Below are 25,211 nucleotides of genomic sequence, written 5' to 3' on the forward strand. Positions count from 1 at the left end.
TATATAGTTACTTGCTGCAAAATAGTATTGCAACTTGGGTATATATAGCATTTGGTTTGTATTATCTCAGATTCAACCCCTCTCTGCCAGTGTTAGCATGTATGTTAAGAATTTTGATTTTTAGGATCTGTAGTCCTATTGATTAACTTTAAAATTCTAGTTAAAATACTAATAATATGAGTTCACTAAAGTGAGGTGCCCAGAGACGGGTGTCATGTGACCCTGCGCTCCTGGGTAATGTTGGCTCCAAGTTGCCTGCTCAGCCCAGGAACTCGTAGGCCTTTCTGTAGAGTGAGTGCTTGATGGTGTTCTTCCCATCACTAACTGGCAGATAGTTTGTTGTGATTCAGATTTTTGCATAGTGGTAGTTGCTCTTAAACTAAAAATGAAATTAAGAATGGAGACTTTAATAAAAATGTAGGTAAGCTATAATCTTTGTTAATGAAATGCTAAATCTCCCTACCTTTAAGGGCAGCAGCTCACTCAGGAGTGGAGTATCAAGACCTAACACATTCTTTCTGGTTCTAAGTGATGATAGTTGACTTTTAAACACTTGGTCCTTTGTGTGTTTAAAAAAATGTTAATTCTTAAGACAGGGTTCCAATCAGTGCCATAATATTAGGTCAAACAAAGCATGGGACCATTTTGTTTATCAGAAAACCAAAACAAATCAGCTTTTTGTGGAGTGAGCTAAAGCATCGGATTATGAATGATGTTCTTGGAAAACACTAAAAGTGCTTCACACAAAGTTGTTCTTAGAGATTTTGTCTACTGGGTGTCTGTACTTACCCCTGGGAACGGCTGAGAGAGCGAATTACTGTCCTGAGCTGGTTGGTTGCCTGGCTGACTCCACTCCGGTTAAAGAGGTAATATGAGAACAGGAAACAAAAACACCCCATTTTCCTCATTTATGGCTCAGCTTGGCTTTCCTTTCATCAGAAGCAGGAGTAAAGATCTAAGTTTGAGAAAACACTAGTACAGTCGTCCCCCCTTACCTACAGGAGATAGATACGTGGCCTAGGCTGTGGGCTCCCAGTCAAGGAGATCTAGGTCCTAATCATCTCTGTATTTCTAGTCTAGTTTAGTTTTGAGCTGGTCACTTCGATTTTCTCCAGATGAGGTCATAGGCCACCTGAGCCAAATTTCATCTGGGGAGTTTTGTTAACACTTCAGATTATCAAGACACGCCCACAGATTTACTAAATAAAAATCTCCAAGAGCTCCAATCTAAGATGGCAAGTACATGCCACATCATTGATAACGCAAGGATAGAAACCAAGGCCTCCAGACCTTGCCCCCCACACACGTTTGCTCCTTTGCTGACATGCTCATTAGCTACCAGATGAACTTTATTGGGCATGTCCTAAGTGCCAGCTACTCTGGGTGTAAAGATAAATGAGGCACGTGAACATTTAAAAGCAAAAACTGTTGAGTTAGAAAGATTTGATTTGAATCAACCTTACCTACTTACTAACCATATGAATTTCAGCAAGTTACTTTATTTCTCCAAGCCTACTTCCTCTTTTCTAAAATAGAAATAACATCTGTGCTATCAGACTGATGTTCCTTTTAGGCAAGGTAATGCATATAAAGTGCTTTGCAAAGTGCTTGGCATATAGTGTACCCTTTTTTTTGGTTTTGCTTTTATAATATCAATGAGTTACTGGTTTATTAATGATTGGCTTGCACACATATGGTATTACATTCAGTGAAATAATACATTATGGGATTAGTAACAGAAAAAGATAGACATTAAAAGAGTGAAAGAAAAATAAGTTTTATATATTTTTATTATCAATTTTATTTTATTTTTAAAAGATTTTTGTTAAAATTGACTGTGGGGGAGATGGACAGAGGAGAGCAAAGGGGGGAGAATCAGAACAACTGTAATATAGTGTATTCTTGAAATGTTAGCTTTTTCCCTCTTAATTAACAAGCTTACATTCCAAGCAGGTCTGAATGTCTTGCCAAATAAGAAAAATTTGGAAATAAGGAAGAGATTGTATGAATTAGATTTTGTTTTATAATAAACAACCCCAAAACTTGTTAATGTAACTTTTATTGACATAACAGTTTGACGGGTTGGCAGTTTGGGCTGAGCTCTGCTGAGATAGTTCATCCCCGTCCTGGATTGTGTCATCTGGGCACACTCACGTGTTAGTTAGCGGTCAGCCGGTGGTCAGTGGCCGCACCCACATACTGATGGATGCAGGGGGGGTAAGTGGGTTGTGTGTTCTCATGGTGGTCAGGAGCAGTGGTGTCCCGTGAGCAAGCACATTTCAAGCCTCTGCTCATGTCATGTTTACTAGTGTTTCATGAGCAAAGCCAAGCACATGGTCAAGTCCAGATTCAACGGATAGAGAGACTCTCTGACTTGATGGGTGAAGGGACGTGCATAAAGGGAAGGAAAGAATTTGTGACTGTTTTTGTAATCTTCATAGAAAGTGTTTTAGTGACGTCTTACTCTGTTTGAGGCTTTATGGTGGGTGACTTACATGGTATTCATTTAATCCTCACAACAATTTCTGTCACTTCTGGCGTTCCATTTCGAAGGGGAGAAAACTGATGATCAGAACATTTAAGGGATTTGTGTACATGTGGCCCAAATTATTCACATCAAGTTATGGGATGACATTTTTGGTGCTGTCTGTTGTTACTTAGACGATCGGGAGATCAGCCCAGGAGGCAGAAGGAGTCTCCTTTATTTAATAAAAATGTTTGATTAACACGGAGTTCCGAATACTAGTTTTACATTCCCATTTATACCTTGAACCATTGGGCCATAAAGTTTTTTACTTTACTATCCTTACTCTTCTTCAAGACTTTCCAGAAGCGAATGAGCACTATTTTAGTGGGTTTTTGTTTGTTTCACCAGATCACCTACACAACCTGGATCTCACTGCATTTTGGACATGACTGAGCCTCTTCAATGGGCCAGATATCACTGGCAGCGGCTGATGGGCAGAACAAACCGAGATGACGACGACGACGAGAGACCATACAACTATTCTTCGCTGCTTGCCTGCAGGGGCAAGTCCTCTCAGACCCCCAGACTGGCGGGAAAGCACCGGGTGGTTGTTCCCCACCTCCAGTCCTTCAAGGAAGAATATGAGCAGTTCTCTGGGACCTACGTGAATAACCGAATACGAACAACAAAGTACACACTTCTGAATTTTGTGCCGAGAAATTTATTTGAACAATTTCACAGGTACTTGTGGCTTTTTGAAAAATGTCTTAGATTTTTTTGGCATTCTAAATTTTATATGTTTTTTTTTCATTTTCATAACATCTTATGTTACCTGAGGCTAAGACCTGTGATGGGACCTTGGACAGTTCTGGTGGGGAATGTTGTGGAATGGTGACTGCATAGCACTTGACTATTAGGGAGATGCCTTCTCTTGACTAGAGAAGATATGGTTATCCTCATCTGCGGGATTAGGGGACTAGCTTTGACATTGTGCTGTGGCCAGTCTTGTGCCAGAGATAAGCAACAGAGCAGGGGCCGTGGCCTTGAGTTGACTCACTCTTGCTCACGTGCTCTTTCCATTAAACCATGTGCCGCATTTTAATATTTTCTTACTTGATGATATGGAGAGAGAAAGCTCTGAAACAAATGCAAATGTAAGAAGTTCTTACATGAAACAACAATAAAATTCAGTTTAATACAGATGTATGGAACCTCTCCTATGAATTTAGGCACCGAAGGGAATGCAGGTCTAAATGGTGTTCCTTTTCTGTGGACTTCACTGTTTACCAAGAGAAGCAAGATGTGTATACAAAGACAAGTCCCAGTGTGATGAGTGTTATGAAGTGCTGCTAAGTAGGATGGAAGCCTCTGAAAGAGAAGGAATATGGCAGCTCTACGAGGAGAAGAGCGAGTAGCGTTTAAATGTAATTGTGGAGGGTGGGTGGGATCCTCAGGGCGGAGGTGTCAGCAAAGTGCGTGTCAGAGGGAGGTAGGTGTATGAAAAGCAGCAGCACAGAAGATTTTCTTGAGGCCTTGGAAGTAATCCTTTCTGACTCACACAATGAGAGGCAAATTGAAGGCAGAGAGAACGTTTAGGAAGGTACTGTGTATCCTGGTGAGTTGTATTGGAGATCTGAATTTAGATCAGTGTGGGATTGAAGAGAAAGGTAATCCATTACAGATGCTGTAGATTAGATAGGGGGAGTTAAGTAAAAAGAGGAAGTGACCATGTTGAGCTGAGGTGACCGGGCAAATTCACAGAAAAATTCAAGACAAATAAAAAAGAATCTTGCCTAGGAGATTATTTTGTTTTTGTAAATGTTGAATTTAAGATGCTAATGCGAGTACAGAGATTCTCAACATTCAGCATTTATTCTCATCATCCACTGTGTATGTGTTCCATATGCATTTATTGAATAGTGGATGTATTTAAAGTGTAAATGTTAATTTGTTGAATTAATGGCTTTAAATGCTATGGGTAGCCCTGACCAGTGTGGTTCAGGTGGTTGGGCATCATCCCACAAAGCAAAATGTTGCTGGTTCGGTTCCGGTCAGGGCACATGCCTGGGGTGTGGGTTCCGTCTGTTCCTGTCAGGGTGCCTGTGGAAGGCAGCCAGTCAATGTCTCTCTCTCACATGGATGTTTTTCTCCCTCTCTTTCTCTCTCATCCTCTTTCTCTAAAAATAAATAAATTTAAAATAAAATAATAAAAGTAAATGCTACGGGTGTTTCTGTCTTTTATGGAGTTTATAATCTAGTGCACTTGATGGAATTAGAATATGAACCTTGAAGAGTTCAGGGCCCACGCTGTAGGTCTGGATGCAGTCCACATGAAAATAATTTCAGCCAAAAATGTAGCGAAAGGGTTAAGGAAGAAATTTTCAGAGTAAAAGGAGTTGGAGGTGAAGAAGGGGAAATGTGTATAGGTCAACAGGAAAAAAATGTGATAAAAATTCAAGGGAGTATGCAGCACTGAGATTTCATGTGTTTCTTTTAAAGAAAAGGGCCACTTGCATTTCTCTGAAAGGGCTGTGCAGCAGTGTTCACATATGTAAATAGAGGAATGGAGGAAGTTCTTGAGAAAGTGGTTTTGAATAGCAGAAATAGAGAGGTTGGTCTCCAAGGGGGAAAAACCCTCAGGCTTGTTTACTTATTTTGAACCTCATTTGAATGTAGTGCTTGGACATACAAATGAACTTCTGATGGGTAGAAAGCTGGGTTACTTAAACATTTAATTTTATAATGCTTCAATGCTGAATTTCTCCTATTTTCTTAACTTTTAAAAAGAGAATAGTATTGTCTATTATGCTTTATGTGTTACACCCTCAAGACTGTAAATACTTACTATTGTATATTTAATAAATAATACCTCTTATTTATTAAAGTATGCCTTGAGCTAGATATCTACAGGGGTAATAAATTATTCCTCAAATTTGTTAGATTTTGCTAGTTCTTCATTCTGTAGCATGTAAAACCCACTAATAGGAACTCGTTGAAAAACACCCTAGCAGGGGTGTCAAAACTTTTGGGGTCTCTGGGCCACACTCAAAGGAGAAGAGTTGTCTCGGGCCACCCATTAAATGCATTGCCACATGTAATCACTAAGTCAATTTCATGTTTTAAGGACATCTATGATTTTGTGTTGGGCCGCATTCCCAGCCATCCTGGGCTACGTGGACACCCCTGGCATTGCCTCTTTTGCTCTAGGTGTTTCTGTGACTTGTAAACACCTCCTCGTGTATGTGTGTTTTGCAGAGCCGCCAACTTATACTTCTTGTTTCTGGTCGTCCTGAACTGGGTGCCTTTGGTAGAAGCCTTCCAAAAGGAAATTACAATGCTGCCTCTGGTGGTGGTCCTTACAATTATCGCGATTAAAGATGGCTTGGAGGATTACCGGAAATACAAAACTGACAAGCGGATCAACAACTCGGTCACTAAAGTTTACAGTAGGTGAGTGGAACAGGAGCTGTCCTGGGGAAAACACACGCATCGTTCAGAAACATGCAGAAGGTAGCTTTTCCCCCCTTATGTGTGACCAGGACCCTTTTTGTAGTGGTGGTGGCAGCGGTGGTATTTTCCACTAATATTTATCAAAGCTTCCAGTGAATTTAATTCATGCGTCACGGGAAAACAGAACTGGGTGAGGCATTGTCAATCCAGGAGTCAAGCCCTTTTGTAACTCATAAGTGAAACTGAAAGAATTAAACTTCAAACCCTGAGAACAAAAACAAGCAGACAGTTTTTAATGCTAGTTGTTACAGTTTGGGATTTGAAGAGGATGGGGTATGAAAAATATGAAAGGACATGAAAAACAAGAGGCAATATGAAAAAGAGAAGACAAGAGCTAGCTGCGGAGAAGGGGAATTCTGAAAAATGAGAAGAAGGTTCTGTTTTTGTGGGGGGAGGGGCTCAACGATAGAGGCTGGTAAAACCCCTTCACCCTGCGGCAACGATGGAGGGCGTTCCTGGCAGGAGGTCTTTTCAGAAGCATGTTTGCTGTGTTGGAGACTGGTACTCCCACTGTTACCAGAAAAGACACCGGCATTCGGGCTGCCTGTCACTACCAAATCCAATAAGCAATGACAGCGATTGAATCTTTCATAGGCGCTTTATTCAGATGGCAGTGATCCGAGAAGATGGCGGGTTCATACCCTAACAAACCACCTTGCCTTCTCTTTCCTGGCCAGATCTTTTATAAGGGGGGTGGGGGAGGACAGGCAAGGTGCAGTAAGGGCTTTGAGATTCAGCAGTTGCAACATTAGCTGTCTCCAAGGGGGAGGGGTAGTCACCTGCTTCTTCCTGGTATGGATGTCTCCAGGCGGTAATCTTTAGCTAGTGCCCCAGGAGGTCGGCTGCTTTTCCTAGGCACCAGGATGGGCCTTATCTGTAGTTTCTGAAAGGAAAGCTTAACATACACATTACTTGCTAGATTTATGGCTATTTACCTTAAGCTAAAATTTTCCAAGTCTTAAGCCCCCTATCACCAATATTTATGGAACAGAAAGCCTGCATAGCCATGAATGCAGGCCATTAAGAAGAATTTTGAACTTGACTATATATGATATGCCTACATTTCCAAATTATATTATACGTCGTACAATGCTAATGTCCAAAAACAACTGTTTGTAACAATGTGGCATGTTGTCTAGTCCTGTGCAGACCAGGTGTCTCTTTTACCAAGTTGAGATAATACTACATTATCGTGCTTCCATCCTGTTAGCCTAATATTATACCACAAGCCTCTCCCATGCCTTTATCCTTCGAGAAAGTGTTTTGATGGCCATATAGCTGCATAGTCTCTCATATGACTAATTTATTGAAATATTTCCCATATTGCATAATTTTGAGAATTATGCTGCAGTGAGTATGATACAAAAGTTTTGGAGATTGATGATTATTTTACCATTTTAATTAGAAGTGGAATTCCTAGATCAAAGAAAAGGAATATGTTTAAGTCCTTACTTTTGTGGCTTTTGTGAAAATGGATTACAAAGTTCATATCATTAATTCTCTGAGGGTTTCCTTTCATGAGAACTGTATCTATTTTTTGAAGAAGTCATCATTAGAACAATTTTGTAAACAGATGTCTGAATCCTATATGTTGAGTGCTTTCCAAACAACTTTATGTTGTCACCTGTTTTCACTTCAGAGGTAGGAAGGTTTATGGAGTATTTTGAAGGTAGTCAATGTATTCACTTGGCCTGAAGAGGATAACCAAAAAACAAAGAGCAATAACAAGCAATAAAGAGTTAAAGTGGACATTTAAGGCCTACTGCGGAGAGACTCCACCATCAGGCTAGTGCATGAACAGTGTATTAGTTGGGGTTCTCCAGAGAAACGGAAGCAGTAGGAATGAGATTTATGATAAGGAACTGGCTCAGGTGATTATGGAGGCCTGCAGGTCCCGCTGTCCGCAAACGGGTCCCAGGAAGGCCGGCGGTGTTGCTGGAAAGCCTGAGGGATGGAGAGCTGCTGATGGAGATTTCAGCCCTGGCCTGAAGGCCAGAGAACCAAGAGCGCTGAGGTCAGAAGTCTGATGTCCCAGCTCAACAGGCAAAGAGTAAATTCAGTCTTCCTCTCCCTTTTTGTTCTATTCAGGCCCTGAAAATATTCGGGGATGCTCACGTATGCCACAGAGGGCCATCTGCTTTACTCAGTTCACCAATTCAAGGCCAGTTTCTTCCAGAAACACTCTCACAGACACATGCAGAAATGTCTAACCAGATATCTGGATACTCCATGGCCTAGTGACATTGACACCTAAAATTCACCATCATAGATATTTTCCTTTAGTGGTAGAGAATCCATCTTTTGAATGGAGAAGTATTGTGGTGCTTTAGAAATATTGGTCTCCTCCAGGCATGGGAACAGCCTCTACTAACAAAGTAGATCTGTTTCTACTAATCAGTCCAGTGCATTATTGGGAATAAATGCAAAGTACAGGAAGGGGTTCAAAGTAGAGACATTGTGAAGAAGAACCCAACCACATTTGGTGAACTTTTGTGATTTTTGAGCTTTCAAAGATAAAATAACCTCTCATAGAAATACCAAACATTGAAGTCACCTCAGGTAGAATGCATTAGAAATGATAGCAAGACAGGCCTCCAAGTGGAAATGCCCACTGGGCAAACGGGAACACTGCAGAAGCTCTGAAGGAAGGAAAGGCTACAGAGTAAAGCTTCAAAGTCACCAGTCCCTTTTGAGAGGATTTTGAAGTTAGGAGTTTGACTTAAATCCCTAATGGGGAAAATGTGTAGATCTAAAAGACAGCTTTGAGCCCAAAGGTAGACACCTATTTGTGCCTTTAAGTAGATGTCACAGGTTTCCTCAGACAGATGCTGTCCCTCTGCCTTCTGAGACACCGGAGCATCTGGTATTTTTCTTGGGTTGACTTTGGTGCTCACATAAAGTCTATGTGCATAAACAGTCATTCTAAATTTGTCAGACTAGAGATTCTTCTATTCTATTCTAGTTACCAATTTAGGGTAAGGATGTCTAGGTTCAAGTCTACTTTTATAATAAACAGAAGTACATGCTGAACAAATTTAAGGCTCTTTTGACTGGCCAAGAATTCAACCAGGTGACATAATTTTTGTTTTAGAAAAAAAATAATGCAAAGGCTTGTTGTGACAGTTGAACTGTCTTCAATTTTACATGAGATGTAGAAGAAATGGTTAGGGAAAGCACCAAAGAAGTGATGTTTCAAGTGAAATCTGTGGGATTCCTCATTCTTCAGTGGCTTTCTCAATATTTGTTTTAAAGCTCTGTAAAGAAAATGAAGAAAACTTTTTTTTCCTTTGTCAGATGGTCTGAGCTGTACTTGGATAAAGAAAACTTAGTTCTATTTTTTTCTTATAGCTGTATAATCTGGACTCATATCTGACTTTATGTTAATGCCCTCTCTTACCAGCAAAATTGACAGATTATATAGAAAAAAATGAAAGTAATAGGAAAAGCCTGAAGTTTTCATGTTAAAGTCATAGAGCATGTGACTAAAACAGAGCTATGACTCATTTGTTGACATTTATGTCCTTATCACATACCAGGGACAAAGAGGTGAAATGTTGAGATAGTCTCACCCTTAATAAATAGCTGTAGGAAGTAGTATTTTACAATGATCCTATGTTGGACAAAATCTGGATTTTGCTCAATTTTAAGATTACCCAGCTAACACCAAATTTAGCAAATTGAAAGCATACTTCTTATATGTACTTTAAATACAAATTTTTATATATAAATAATTGTTGATTGTTGAATGCTAATTTAGAGTTGGTTCAATTCTAATGTGTTTGCTTTTCTAGATTGTTCTAAAAAATTCTAATCTTGGTTTACTTACTCAGCAGCTGTGTATCCTTGGGCAAATTATGTAAGCTAGGTAAATTCAGTTCCCTTCATTGTGAATATAATAGTAATAAAAAAGTAGGCATGGTGCCTATCCCTTTCTAAGTGCTAAATAAAGGTTAGCTATTGTAATGATCACTATAGGTAAGTAATAACTATTAGCTGGAGTTTATGTTTGTCACATTATCAGTTTATTTCATCAGTATTGGAGTAATCCTTAGAACATGTACAATTTCATAAATATTAAAATTGCCTAATGGGGGACCTGGTATAATTTTTTCTCAGGGGTCTTTTTAGACATAGTCCAGATCAATTTTAGATGCTTTACATATAACTTAAAGATGAGATGCAATATTCTATTCAGTTGTTTAAGGTCCATTTCAAGATATCTATTTATCATTTCTTTTCATAATAGAATCAGGTAACTATGTCTTTCTTATCCATATTCTATGTGGTGTGCTTTGGTTTGATATTGTAAAAGAAATAATGCTTACCTTTTCCCCTAAAATTGTTCTTAAAAAATTATAAGGATTTAAAGAAATTAAGATAGGCTGGAAGACCATGCCTTGTTGATTTAAATGTGCTAACTTAAATTCTTATGAAATACAAAGAAGTCACTTCAGAGAACAGATTATTTAGAGCGAAAGTATGAAGCCATTACAGTTTGCAAGCTCATGGAAGAAGCAAATTAGCATTTCTGTGCAGATAATTTGGTTCTTATTTCTAATGTGTGGTCTTTCACAAGGCGCTTAATTTTCCTTGGGAAAGTATCATTGGGAAATAACAAACACTAGTATAGAAATTAAACTCTTAAATCCTATTACACCCCAATTAAGTTACAATGAACTATTATAGAAAACTTGACTTTCTTAATGTTGCCTTTAAAATAGCAGCTATTTGTAAGGTTCTCAGGTTTGTTTCAAAGACAATAAGAGTGTGTTGAAAAGACAATCATTCAACAAATTTGAGTGCCTGCTGTGGGGTAGGCACTGAGAGAGTTAGAGGCTTAAACAAAAAATAAATATATTGCCAGCCCTCTGGGAACTTACACTGTTTTCTGGTCTTTGAAAATCACCATGTTGATGTTAGGAGTTTTAAAATGTTAGCTAAAGCTAACACTTTAGGATTATCTCACAAATTCATAGAACTTCATGGTTCTTGCAGTGAGACTATGTATCAGTGGTCTCCTCAGTGAATTACCTTATGTGTGACATTTTCCAAAGCAATGATCTTGAAATTCACGTTGTAATGCATAACCAAACCATGTTTTCAGTTTTGTGGTCATCAGTAAGTGGCTATACCTGGGAATGAGTCTCCTTGAGAGATGGAGCATTGTTTCAAATTCCAGGGCCACTTAGGAGCCTATGACCTTGAGCAGGTTACTTAACCTGTCAAAGCCTGTCTTTTCTCATTTGTGAAATAGAGCCACAGTGTGTCTGTTGTATTATTAGCACTAACATGGTAACTGGCATAAATTAAGATCAGATGTTTGTTGACATAAACTAGCTGGCTATTAGGAAATTAGCTTTTTAAAAAAAAAAAAAATCCTGGTATATGCACCCAATTGGGAGAAAAATGAAGTTAATTCAGTTGCAAAATTGGCTCCATTTACATTTTGTTCCAGTATAGAATATGCTTTTCCTTCACAAAACTTTACTTATGTTTGAAAGAAAAATAAAATCTTTAACCCTAATATTTAAATTTGTCTTCACTCCCTACTTTCACAAATTCTCAGCTAATTTCCTTGTAGCTCTCTTTGTAGAAAAAGTAGAGTCCATTAAGCATGAATTGTATAACTCAAATTACTTCTTACATCATCCGCCTCTGCACTTACTTTCTTCTGACCTTAAATAAAAGGTAACTCCCTTTATTGTAACTTTAATCCTTTCATCTGTGTGCTTAATCCCATTCCTTGGGGTTTCTGTGTAGCCTCAGCCAACATCCCCCATTCGGCCCGCTGTCTTCTACATGACCTTTTCCGTGGGCTCCTCCCCTGCATCCCTTGTGAATGCCCAATTCTCGCATGCTCTGTCCTTTGACTTACCTTTCCTTGCAGCTACTACTCTCACCCTTTATTCTTTTCATAGCTAAATTTCATGAAATATTCTTTCTTCAACTTCCAATCATTTTTTGGATTCACCAGAGGTCTCCCTTTACACTCCCTATCAACAATTTCATGCTCATTGCCTTTGTCCATGATCAGCAGATATCCTAATAACAAATACTGTGGACATGACTCCTTTTTGGCTTCCCGCCCCCCCATGATTGCTCCCTTTTTGAAATTTTCTTGTCCCTTGATTTCTCTTGGGTCCTCTTTCACTTCTCTCTCACTTTGAAGTCTTTTTCCCTAAGGAATCTGATATCCTTACCTGCGGTCAGCTGCCCTCTGTGTACCTTGGTCAGATCAGAATCTTCAAATTGCTGCACAGCTTTCATTGTAAACTGAATTTACGACCATCCCTTTGATGCAACCAATTGTTTCTAAAATCCGAGACATAGTAAAAGGGCCATTCATCATTCCATCTTACAAGTTAGAAACCTTAGTGTCACCCTTCATCACTCTTCATTATCTTCATTATCACTTTATTACATGTAGTAGGTAAAAAACCTTTGTTGTCTCTAGTACCCAAAATGTTTTGATTTAAGTTCCTGCTATTCATTCCTGTTGCCACTGCCTTTATTCTGACCCTCTACACCCCACCCTTGAATTATTTTAACAACTTCCCATTGATATCATGGCCATCCCTGCTTTTAACTAGCCTGGCACCCAACAATCCATCCATTACTCTGACTCAGGAGTTATCAAGTAGAGATAAGCTCACATTCTTCTTCTTGTGAACCTTTAGTGACTCCCCATTTTCTATGGAATGAAGTTACTCCTCCAATGTATGGCATGTAGGACTGAACCTTCAAAATATGACTCTGCCTTTATTTTGATGTTCTCTCTTTTGCTCCCTCTCTGGAAGAGTGAACTGGTGTGCACAAACATTAGGGAAAAGATTAGTAGGCAAAATAAACCATTGATTTGCCTTTTTCTATGAACTAATAAACTCTAGCTAGTCAAGCATTTCTTTTAGTTGGATTCGTCATGGTGCATTAGATATTTTAGGAGAATGTGTTCTAAAAATGTATTTCTTAGTCCCTTAAGCTAAATTTCTTGAAGTATCTGATATAATTCTGTACAGCAGAAGTTATACAAGCATTGGCCCAAGGTGGCATTTCTATTTAATCTGATGTGTTAGTTTTTAAAATATATAGGCTATATAACTATTTCCCAGGCTTCTTTGACAATGACTTTAAATGTGTAGCCCCATAATTATAATAGAAAATAAATCTTTACCTTTAAAATAGGTGCATTTTTGTGACAAATACCAGTCCTTTATAGATATTTGGGAGGCAATGGGGGAGTGAGACAGATTTTCCTAACTTTTGTTGGCAGCGTTGTATATGAAATGCTGCTTATCTAGCTGATATGATGTTCTGTAATACAAATGTCCTCATACTACTCTAAGGAGAATGCTTTGTGGTGCATAATTCATATTGTTGGCATGAAAAGACATAAGAAGTTTGGCAGAAAACATTAACATAAAGCAGAGTATTTAAGGAAAGTCAAGTTCACATGATGCATCTCTCCTTTAAAAAATGTATTGTATAGAATGAATGAACTACAGTTCAAAAGAGATAAAATTTGCCATTTTATTTTGTAGGAATCAGTTGCAATGACTCAAGACTATTTTCACCAGTACTTCTATTAAATGTTAAGTAGAGTTGTTAATATAGTCATATAATGATATTTTTAATGTATTATGTAAACACACTTTTCTTTTTTTCTTTTTTTAAATATATTTTTTAAAGATTTTATTTATTTACTTTTTTAGAGAGGGGAGGGAGGGAGAAAGAGAGAGAGAGAGAGAAACATCACCGTGCGGTTGCTGGGGGTCATGGCCTGCAACCCAGGCATGCACCCTGACTGGGAATCGAACCTACGACACTTTGGTTCACAGCCCGTGCTCAATTCACTGAGCTACGCCAGCAGGGCATATAATGATATTTTTAAAGATTTTGCTTATTTATTTTCAGAGAGAGGGGAAGGGCAGGAAAAAGAAAGGGACAGAAAATTGATGTGAGAGAGAAACATCAATTGGTTGCCTCTCATTAGGTGCCCTGACTGGGGACCAAACCCGCAACCCAGGCATGTGCCCCAACCAGGATCTAACCAGCCACTTTTCACTCTGCGAACAACGCCCAACCACCTGAGCCATCCTGGTCAGGGCTGTATGATTTTTTAAATGTTGTATCCAGGTATTTATTCCATCTCTTCTGTGTTTTCTTTAATTATCCATCCCATCTGCCAGGTGGGCAGCTCTCGGACAGCAGACATTGTGCCTTGTGCACTTCCAGACCCTTGACTTCCCCCTGACCCCAGGGAAGGTACAGGAATTGCTACATATATGTGTAAACCCATCCAATAGTGATTTTAATTTTATTTTAGAATTATATTCAAACAACATAATGGTTCAAAATTTTTATGGGAAAAAAGAGCTGAAAAATGTTTTAGTAGCTAGTAACTAAATGTCCAGGTAAAGCAAGTTATGGAATTTAGCTTCACAATTCTCTGGCTTCCCTTTTAGCATTTAATGGATTAAAATTCACCCCAATACTTTAAACATGCTTTAAATTATATAGTGAAACTTAAACACTGTTGTGTATGGTTTTGGCTTGATATTCTTTTTCAACTTTTTTTTGCTCTTCAATTTTAGGAAAGAGAAAAAGTACCTTGATCAATGCTGGAAAGATGTTGCCGTTGGGGACTTTATCCGCCTGTCCTGTAACGAGGTCGTCCCTGCAGATATGGTTGTGCTCTTCTCCACCGACCCAGATGGGATCTGCCACATCGAGACTTCTGGTCTCGACGGAGAGAGCAACTTAAAACAGAGGCAGGTGGTTCGAGGATATGCAGAGCAGGTAAATAACATGTTTTCAGTCGGTGGCATTAACTTTTTTTTTTTTTTAGAAAATGACTAAGCTTATTTTTACATGTAGATAAAGAGATTTTAGCACTTATTTTTCCATTAAAAATAGAATCCCAAAAGGCTCAATTCAGCTCCCACTATTAGTGGAAGTATGCTGTGTTTTATAGATAAAAGGATCAATGACTTTGGAGTTCAGACAGTTCAGTCTGGCCATCATATATATTTTTGAAACTAAATTAAAGGAACTGAATAGAATTATTTTGACATTGGGTGGTGGCACACAATGTGATGTACAGATGATGTATCCTAGAAATGTACACTTGAAACTTGTGGGATTTTATTAACCAATGTCACCCCAATCAATTTATGTAAAAAAAAAAGAATTATTTTGCAATTTGGAAAATTACTTTGTAATAGAAATAATCATCTTCTAATTTATCTCTCTTAAGCTTAGACTTTGTTATTGAAGTTGGAGACATAAATAGATCATTGTTCCAAAAAATCCATCGTTACTTATATACCAAGTAGTAAGACTTTTATGGCTTCTCGTGCCACGGAGCTCCTAAACTTTTCTCACCATGCTATGGTGAAAGAAACAAGGACTTTGAGGTTATATTAATTAACGTGAGTTTCAATGAATTCCAACTCACCATTTAATTACTGTGTGGCTTTGAGTGAGTCGCTGACACACTTTATGCTTCAGTTTCTTTATATTAAAATGGAAATGATATCTCCACATAGCATTACTATGAGACTCAAGTGAAGTAACATATGCAAAGGCATCGTACATTATGCCTAACTATGGGTTTTCCTTCCCTTTCTCTGGAAGCACTTAAGATGAAGTATTTTTAATTGCAGTGGTCTTCTTTTAAATGAACTACTATTAGATCAGATTTCCTTTGTGTTATACTTGTAAGCCAGAAAATGCTTTATCCAAAGAATACCCTTATCTTTAGTAAATGTCATCACCTGATATCACCTTGGACCCATCTTTTAACCTGTGTGTTTGGCTCCTCTGTGATTGATATGCCTCTGAACTTATCATCCTTGTCACTTTCGTAAGTGTTGCTGTACTACCTGACATTTGTAAAAATCTTGTACAGCTTGGAATTTCATCACATGCTACTAAATACCTACTTTGAGAGTGATGCCAGTTAATTAATCAGCACAATTAGGGGTGAGCACTTCCCTGATGTCAGGATTCCATGACCTCACGTAGTCCTGGCTCTGAATACCTTCTCGTTTTGAGACCTTTAACAAATGACTGATCCTCTTTGAGTCTCTCTTGCAGCATCTGTAAAGAGACCTCACTACAGTACCACTGGGGACTGAGAAGAAGCCAATAGGAAGAACCTATTTAAATAATATAGACTCTAGTACGTCAAAAGAACTCGAAATATTATTAACAAATCAAATTGTATGATCATAATTCACATTTTCCATATGTTTGCTATGAAATATGTATTAATTTTCATAAGTTATATCCATAGCATTTTTGGTTAGCCAAAAAGTCTTATAAAAATTAAAAGGGAAAAATCTCATTTCCCTTTTAATTTTTCATAGTGAGTTCATGCCTATGTTCTGTAAAGACACTGCGTATTTGCTCGTAGGTTTTATACAGCATTCTTGAATTGCTGTTTGATCCACTGAGTATTTTATAAGATACTGATGTCCAGCTTATTTTTTAACTTGTAAATAAAGTGTGCTGGGATCAAATGTGTGTGTGCACAAAGTGTTCACATACACACTTACTCTCAGAAACTACCCACGTGGTCAAAGAACAATGACAAAATATTTTCAGCTTTTCGGTGCTTCCTAGATGAGAGTGTTCGCGTTCGCTGTACGAGGAGATGCTCTCTCCTGCAGAGTCCTGCGTGGACTCCAGGACGGGACTCAGACGTGCCCATCGCTAGCTGATGTTGGCTGCAGGACCATTCGGGTCCGATTTACTCATTCATAATTATGCCTGTGTTTTCCTTCATTTGGACAGTTTGTGACACACACTTTGTGACAAGAATAACTTAGTTTTACCTTAAGAATGGGTGAAAGGATAAACACTTAACACTTAAAGGTTTAACCTTGAATTCCTCTTATGTTATTACTTAAAAATATATATGTGTAAATATATATTTTTAGGACTCTGAAGTTGATCCTGAGAAATTCTCCAGTAGGATAGAATGTGAAAGTCCAAACAATGACCTCAACAGATTCCGAGGCTTCCTGTGAGTGATACGTGACTTACCTTTGTGGGTGTGAGTGGAATTGTGTGGTGCAACTCTGCTTAATTTGATAAGACTTGTGTGTACTTATATTCAAGATAAATCACTTATGGCCATATGTTTAGACACCTTAATAATTTGGTAAATATTTACCTATGTGTGTTTTAAAAATAACAAGATCTTGTTCTTAAACTAATCCTGGAATTTCAGTAGTGTAGGAATGAATGTCTTACGTAAGCTCCACATTAAGCCCAAGATATGTTAGTTCTTTGGAAGGAGGTGTTTGGACAGATCTAACAGCGTAAGTGACATGCCAGCACAGTGTCCTTCTGCAGAATTAGAGTAGCACGCGGACAGTTATGGTTGGCAAAAGTTACTCAGTGATTTGAAACACGCCTAAGAAGTATGAAAAATCATGGCCGTGTTCATTCTGGAGCCTTCTAGTGGCATCCACGTCCCTTTTGCACAAGCAGCTAGATTTGGGGTCTTACCTAGTTTCATGCCTGGCTTATGCCACTTAAGTGCTTTATGCACTTGCCTCAGATCCCTTAGCGAGTACCGAGGCCCTTTATGCCCCCTACTCTCCTCATGATAACTTGTCCCCAGATTCCCGGACACCATGTTTGCTTGCCCTTTGGTTCCTCCATTCGTGATAAGCTCCTTTTGATGTCTGTTTCAACATGTGCTGCCTTCCTGTCTGATTAGTACGGTCTGACCAGTGAAGTGGTCTTTCTCCTGGAATCCACGGCTAAAAGATACTCTCCGCTTCCTCTCCTCTCCCTCAGATTCTTTCCTCCTTAGTGCTCTGGTGATGCCTATATTGAGAGCTGGCTTACCAACTTTCAGAGAAACATTCAATGAGAGAATCAGTGATTTACCTGTGGAATTACTTTTAACCATTGAACTAGCTCCTCATGCTTTTCTTACTTTGTGGCCTGTTTTCTAAAATCAACAAAAACTGAGATGCTCAAGCTCACCCCCTATATGATGCCTTCTCTGATCTTCCTCTCAGGCAGAACTGACTTCCTCCCTAGTTGTGTCCACATGGCACGCTATCACACTTCTATCATAATAGCTACAATATTTTTATCAGACCTAAGTATTTTATATCACTTACCTCCTCTTGGATCACAGGAGCCAAGACAGTGTTTGTTTTTCTATTCCCAGCATCTGTAGATATAGATGTAGATGATACCTAGGTTCTCAAGTGGATGAGAGCTCTACGTGTTTAGTCTTTGTTTCGTATGAAATCCAAAGGTCCTACGCCCTAAGTGCCAGATTTTACTCACCCATCAGGGGCAGGACAGGTTTAGCATTTAGGCAGATGCAACCAAGAAGGAAGCTGGGCTTTGATCCAATGATGGTAACCTAGAGTGATGTAACGGTGAAAATAAGGATCCCAAGGGAAAAAATAATATTTACTAAGCAACTTTGGAAGTGATGCTTTTGTATGCTAAATCTGTCCTTATGAAGGTTCTGTTGGATACCACGTGCTATATTGATGAGGATTGGGTGGTGCTTGCCTGGGAACATGAATGTCGGGACTTGAATTCTGTAAAACCAGGATGTTGAATTAGATTAAATACAAGAACAATTCTAGTGCTGAGCATGACCCTGTGGTTCATTCTTTGTACATACACCCATATATATGAAAGGAATACACTTCTTAGAAGAAAGTGCTTTAAAAATTAAATGATATCTGGTTTCCTCCTCCTTTGTGGTGTGAATTTTTTTAAAAGTGTTTTTCCCCTTATAATGCCAGGTAGCAAGGATAGCGGAAACGACAGTTTTTCTGTATGTAAGAAAAAAAAAACAGCTTATAGACTGCAATGTATAACTTAGAAAGCAATCTAATTTTAGTCCTGAAATTAAGAGGGCATTTTCAAACTGTGTGAAATACATTAGTTTCTGCTTATTTTTAAAAATTTTCTAAAGAGTCTGCTCTGCATTTTTGCCACCATGGCAATTTAATCAAGTAATTACTTTGATAATTTTAAACCGTTTAGTACAAAAAATTTCAAATATGCAAAATTAGAAAGAGAAGTATGATGAACACTCACAGGCTGGGTTTAACTATTTCAAAATTTTCCCCACTTTGTTTCAATTATTCTCCCACTTCCTTCCTGACTCCTACATTGATTGTATTGTCTCACTGTGAAGACTTCACTGTGACTACATAGGGGAAAAGGACTTGTTAAAAAACCAGAGCGGTAACATCAGTATCACATCTAACTAAGAACAATTTCTTAACATCGTCTAATACAACGGTCCCCAACATTTTGGTACCAGGGACTGGTTTGTGGAAGATAGTTTTTCCACAGACCCTGGGTGGAGGGATGGTTTCAGGATGATTCAAGCACGATACATTCGAGCTCACCTCCTGCTGTGTGGCCGGGTTCCTAAGGGGCCCAGACCTACACCTGGTATGCGGCCTGGAGGTTGGGGACCCCTGCTCCAATGCCTAGTCTTTGTTCAAATTTCTATTACCTCAAAAAACTTTTTGCCTTCAACTTATTCTAATCAGGATCAAACCCAGGTCTACACATTGCATTTGGTTGATATGTCTCCAAATTTCCCTTCCCAAGAAATTAGGTCATGTAGCTTGCAGAATTTACCACATTTCAAATTGAGCTGAGTGCATCTTCCTTGTGCTGAGGATGCAATCAGCCCTCCTTTTGCCCCCTTGGCTTTCATGTAAAATAAAATATTTTATGTTGAATAAATCAGGTCACTTTGCTCTAGAGTTTGCCACGTTTTGGATTTAATTGACTGAATGAATCCATGCAGTGGTGGCTAACATGTTTCATGACCCTCTTATTATCCCATAAACTGCCAGGGTCACTTTCATAGTCTGATAAAAGAAGTAGTTTCTCTCCCGAGAAAATGACAAACATATTATGCACCTACACACACATGCAGGAAATATGATTTCAAAGGCTTCACAGATCCTCAGAAGCCATAGATTCCAGGTTGGTTTGCCCTGATAGAGGCTTCATTAGGTTCCTATGGAGATATGCACCAGCTATTCCATACTATGTGGAGGCCTGTGGTGTCCCCTTGTCCTGTTGGTAGTTCTGTTATGATTAGTGTGGTCAGCTTTATCGTTTTATTATCAAGTTCCCCATCAGCCTTCTACTTAATGATTTTGGAAATCACCAATTATCATTGCCTGGAATGATTTTTGATTGCATCCAGTTTGAAAATGGTGATTTTTCCAATTCTATCAATAACTGCTCCCTCATCAACTATTTATTACTTGAAATATAAGTACAGCTTCTACTAGAGAAACAGGTTCCTTATTTAGAATATTTTTGAGCTTCTATAAAACTAGAAGTTGACAAAAAAAGAATACTCAAAACCAATGGTATTTAGAAACTTGGTACACCTTTTCCCAGCCAAAGCAGGTAACTAACTGAAATAATAAAAGCAAACGGGCCAGAGATTTGAAAACTGTCCTGTGAACGACCCAACTTAATATTCTAATCAAGAAATCGCAAAACCATGATTTTTATTTTTACATCCCCACTCTGGCTATTTAAAAATGAACCTGTATGCTACCTTTCCTACAGAGAGCATTCCGACAAAGAACGCGTGGGCCTCAGTAAAGAAAATTTGTTACTCAGAGGATGCACCATTAGAAACACGGAGGCCGTCGTGGGCATTGTGGTTTATGCAGGTTGGTTTCCACCACTTTCTCCGCTGGGCTTTCCTGCAAGTTAGTATTTTCCATTCACTCAAAATGCGCTCTTCAGAAGCAGAAACGAAATTTTGTACTGATAAACTTAACCATCGATGTCTGTTTTTCTAAATGGATTACAAAAGCAAACTAAACTAGCAAAATATATTCTGTAACTCCATTTTATTAAATGATCTGCCAGAGAGATTTTAAAATATGGTACTTGCTACCTGGCTTTAATTTGCACGTTCTCTGACCTGTTGTGTTACTTACGTAGGCCATGAAACCAAAGCAATGCTGAACAACAGCGGTCCCAGGTATAAGCGCAGCAAATTAGAAAGAAGAGCCAATACAGACGTCCTCTGGTGTGTTCTGCTTCTGGTTATTATGTGTTTGACCGGTGCACTGGGTAGGTAAAATTTCACTATTTGCAGACATCTTTTCAGCAAGATACTCATTTAAAAGTATTTTACTTTCAAAAATGTATGAATGTCTGACTTATGTAAGAAGGCTTGATTTTCCAGTGATTTTTTTTCCCCTTCAAATCTGAATCTCATTCTTCTGCCTGAAAAGCATGAATGTTGATGATACTCAGTTATACGTGCTGCCATACTGAAGGGACCTGGGAAGGGTTTTAAATAGAGAGAGACAGACAAGAGAACATACAGAATTTTGAATTTGAATTTGTTCCCCAAAACAGATAATGGTTCAACCAAAGTAAATGCTCTCATCTCCATTTTTAAAAATAAAGTTCTCTATTTACATAACATATATGTAGCATCCATTTGACATCTGTGTGTTTTGTGAAAGGTCACGGAATCTGGTTGAGCAGATACGGACACGTGCCCTTCTTTCACCTCCCGGAGCCTGATGGACGTGTCATAGCACCCCCGTTGGCAGGCTTCTATATGTTTTGGACCATGATCATTTTGTTGCAGGTAATTTCTGTCCAGCTCGTTACAGAGTTTTAAGATCTGTGCTACTTACCCAGCTATATTCAATTTCTCAACCTTTCCTTTCCATCTGTAACATTTTTAAATTGTGCGGTTCTTTCCAGGTCTTGATTCCCATTTCTCTCTATGTTTCCATTGAAATTGTGAAGCTTGGCCAAATATATTTCATTCAAAGTGATGTGGATTTCTACGATGAGAAAACGGATTCTACCATTCAGTGCCGAGCCCTGAATATCACTGAGGACCTTGGACAGATTCAGTACCTCTTTTCTGACAAGACAGGAACGCTCACTGAGAATAAGATGGTTTTTCGGAGATGCAGTGTGGCAGGCTTCGATTACTGTCATGAAGAAAATGGTGAGTGATGGGTGTATGTGACAACCAACCTTAACATTGATCTTTTCACACTCACCTGAAGGTTTGATAATTCTAGTGTAGAAGTGCTATATTTAACATTGGTTATTTAATCACCCAAATGGGCATTAAGCTTACTTGCCATCCCATCAGAAGTTAATAGGTCAAAGTCGAGGAGTTTGCTGCCATGGTTTCTTTTAAAGGCAAGTGAATTACCAACAGAAGTAGAGGCTGGGGTTACAGATGGTGACAATGATATTGCATTATAGATGCTTTTGAGAATCTAATGAAAACATAAACCATATCCTAAAAAATATTTTGAAAATAATTCCAAAGGGACTAGAGGCTCCCCCTAACCCCGGCACTCAGCCCGTAGGTATTCATGGATTCTTGGTTAAGATCACACTGTTGAAGAATAAGTAAGATGAGCTGAACCTCTGACACTAGGAAGTTGATACATAAGTCGCAAGTTTTTCTTAAAGAATTGAACTTTATGTTTATTCATAAAAGTAATATGTGCTCCGGATGCGTGGGTCACCGGCCAGCAGTGATCACAGAACACTGCAGATGGCTCGTCGAAAAAAAACTCGAGAAAAAACATGCACAGAGACAACCAGGTCCTGTGGGGGAATAGGAACAACACGGCCACTCCTCACATGGGGAGCGCCTTGGCCACCCTCCCTGGTGGGGAGAGGCTTTTTATTGGTTTCATTTGCATAAGAATTCAGGTAAAAGCTCATTACTCATTGCTAGGAAGTAAGGATCAAACAATAGATAACAAGGAAGTCTGAGGGTCTATTTTGAGTCAGGGTCAAAGAGCTGTAAAACTTTGAGGAACAAACTAACTTCCTCCTTGGACCCTTCTCATTCAACTGAGAGCATTCTAAACAAAGAAGGTTTCACAGGAATTTACATGTTCTTTCTTAGGCCTGATCACCCGGGGAACCCACCCTTTTCAGCACAGAGCTGCACCACCCTGTCATTTTTTCAGGCTTAGGTGGAGCAAGGGAACTAAGGCAACCAAGAGATAAGGAGATTTTCTCTCAGACGATGAGGACTCAGGCTATGTCAAAGCTGAGGAGCGAGGGTCCATCACCTCCTTTTGCTGTAGCCCCCAAAGTCCTTCTTTTGGGGGCTCCCCCACGTGATCGTGCCTGTCTTAGATCGTTCCCCCCTTGGGGAATCTTACCCGTCTTTGGCTAACCGACCAAGCTTTGGGGTTCAGTTATGAATGAAGCAGTAGAAGCAGCGCTCCTACCAGGGAGATAAGCTTTTGTCTCCTTGCTGGCTTAGGGTTCCAAGGGTGTTCCCTCAGTCTTAGCCTAGGCGAGGGTTATAGCTTCTGATACCAGGCAAGGTGGTTCCCAACATGCTCCTATGAAGATGATTCTGAGAAATGTTCATAACAAATAAAAAGCCCTATTCTCTCAAGGTTAACCACCATTAACAGTTTAATGAATATATAACCTTCTATTTCTTTATGCATTTCCTCTAAATGTGAACATATCTATTTATACATCTCCCTTTTGTGAGTTAGAACCTGTTATGATATTGTTTTGCAATTTGCTTTTATTCAACAGTATTTCGTGAACTTTTTTGCAAATTAGTTCATAACATTAAGTGCATGGTATTGCATTATTTGTGGTCAAGTTCAGTTTGCTATTATAACAGTGCTTTTCAATTAGCATTACTTATTTATTCAAAATATTCTGTGAGCTCCTAATAGGTGGCATTAGTCCATGATATCTTACAGCTTAGAATTTAGAGCAAGAAGATAGACAAATAAGATTAAAAATTATGACAGATAAAAGAAAAGAAAATGCCTTTTTCTCATGTCCAACTGTAATGTGATGATGTTATTCTTTTTAGTCTGTGTGATTTTTGTGGACACAGATGGCGCTTCATTGTCCTAGTTTGTAATTTAGTAATGATGTTTAACTTTTTATATGTTTATCTGTCATTTGAATTCCATGCGCTTTTCCTGAATTACAAGAGTTGTTCTTATTCCTACTATTGTGTGGGAGAGTTTTATCTATGACATCAGTGCTGATGTTCAGCTGGCATGCCCCGGTCTGAGTGATGTGTGGCCAGCGTCCATGTTCATTCACACACTTAGATTGAACCGGTTGTTAAATAATTTTATTAACAGCTCTGATATTATCCTTTTCTTCTTTATGAAGCAAATATTTTCCTGGTTTATGATTTATGGTTGTATTAGTTTTCTATTGCTGCATAACAAATTGCCACAAATTTAGTGGCTTAACACCATACAGATACACAATCTCATGGGTCAAGAGTCTCTTGGAGTCTCTCACCAGACCGAAATCCAGGTGTCAGCTGGGACTGTGATCTTCTGTGAGGCTCAGGAGCCTGTTCCTAGCTCATTGGTTTTCGGGAGAATTCTGAGTCTTGAGGTTATGGTGCTGTGGTCCTGCCTCTCTGCTGGCTCTCAGCCTGGGTCATTTCTAAGCAACTCGAGGCAGCCAAACACATGACAGTTGGTTTCTTCAAGGCCCGCTGCAGAACCTCTAGCTGTGAGCCTGTCTCTGTCACTTCAGGGAAGGACTGATGCCTCCTTTAGTGCATTTCTTTGGAGTTTGTTTTTCTTTTTTTTTTTCTTTTTATTTTAATCATTGTTCAAGTACAGTTTTCTCCCCCCTACTCCCATTCCAACCCACCCACCCAACCCTCCCCCCTTCCCCCCCATTACCCCCCACCCCTAGTTTTTGTCCATGTGTCCTCCAAATTTGTTCCTGTAAACCCTACCCATTCCCCCCAGAAATTCCCTCTTCTCTCCCCTCTGGTCACTGTCAGACTATCCCCTATTTCAGCGTCTTTGGTTATATTTTGCTAGTTTTTGTTTTGTTTTGTTTTGTTGTTTAGATTCCTGTTAAAGGTGATATCATGTGGTATTTGTCTTTCACTGCCTGGCTTCATAATGCTTTCCAGCTCCATCCATGCTGTTGCAAAGGGTATGAGCTCCTTCTTTCCTTCTGCTGCATAGAATTCCATTGTGTAAATGTACCATAGTTTTTTGATCCATTCATTTACTGATGGGCATCTAGGTTGCTTCCAGCACCTAGCTATTGTAAATTGTGCTGCTATGAACATTGGGATGCATAGGTTCTTTTGAATTGGTGTTTTAGTATTCTTAGGATAGAGTCCCAGCAGTGGAATTGCCGGGTCAAAAGGCAGATCCATTTTTAGTTTTCTGAGGAAGTTCCAAAC

At 39.0% G+C, this 25,211-nt stretch overlaps 1 protein-coding gene across 1 annotated transcript in view; it reads left to right on the forward strand.

The window, feature by feature from the left end:
- Nucleotides 1-25,211, forward strand: part of ATP10D (ATPase phospholipid transporting 10D (putative)) — an 80,379-nt gene that overhangs the window by 14,803 nt on the left and 40,365 nt on the right. The window contains exons 2-9 of the mRNA XM_028507781.2: nt 2,876-3,208; nt 5,723-5,917; nt 14,569-14,773; nt 16,918-17,003; nt 20,570-20,676; nt 20,954-21,085; nt 21,487-21,614; nt 21,734-21,986. Of these exons, the coding sequence (XP_028363582.1) occupies nt 2,913-3,208; nt 5,723-5,917; nt 14,569-14,773; nt 16,918-17,003; nt 20,570-20,676; nt 20,954-21,085; nt 21,487-21,614; nt 21,734-21,986 (1,402 nt within the window). The 5' untranslated portion in view covers nt 2,876-2,912. The remainder of the gene's footprint in view (nt 1-2,875; nt 3,209-5,722; nt 5,918-14,568; nt 14,774-16,917; nt 17,004-20,569; nt 20,677-20,953; nt 21,086-21,486; nt 21,615-21,733; nt 21,987-25,211) is intronic.

The sequence above is a fragment of the Phyllostomus discolor genome, chromosome 1 (genome assembly GCF_004126475.2).
Source record: "Phyllostomus discolor isolate MPI-MPIP mPhyDis1 chromosome 1, mPhyDis1.pri.v3, whole genome shotgun sequence".
NCBI classification, from domain to species: domain Eukaryota; kingdom Metazoa; phylum Chordata; class Mammalia; order Chiroptera; family Phyllostomidae; genus Phyllostomus; species Phyllostomus discolor.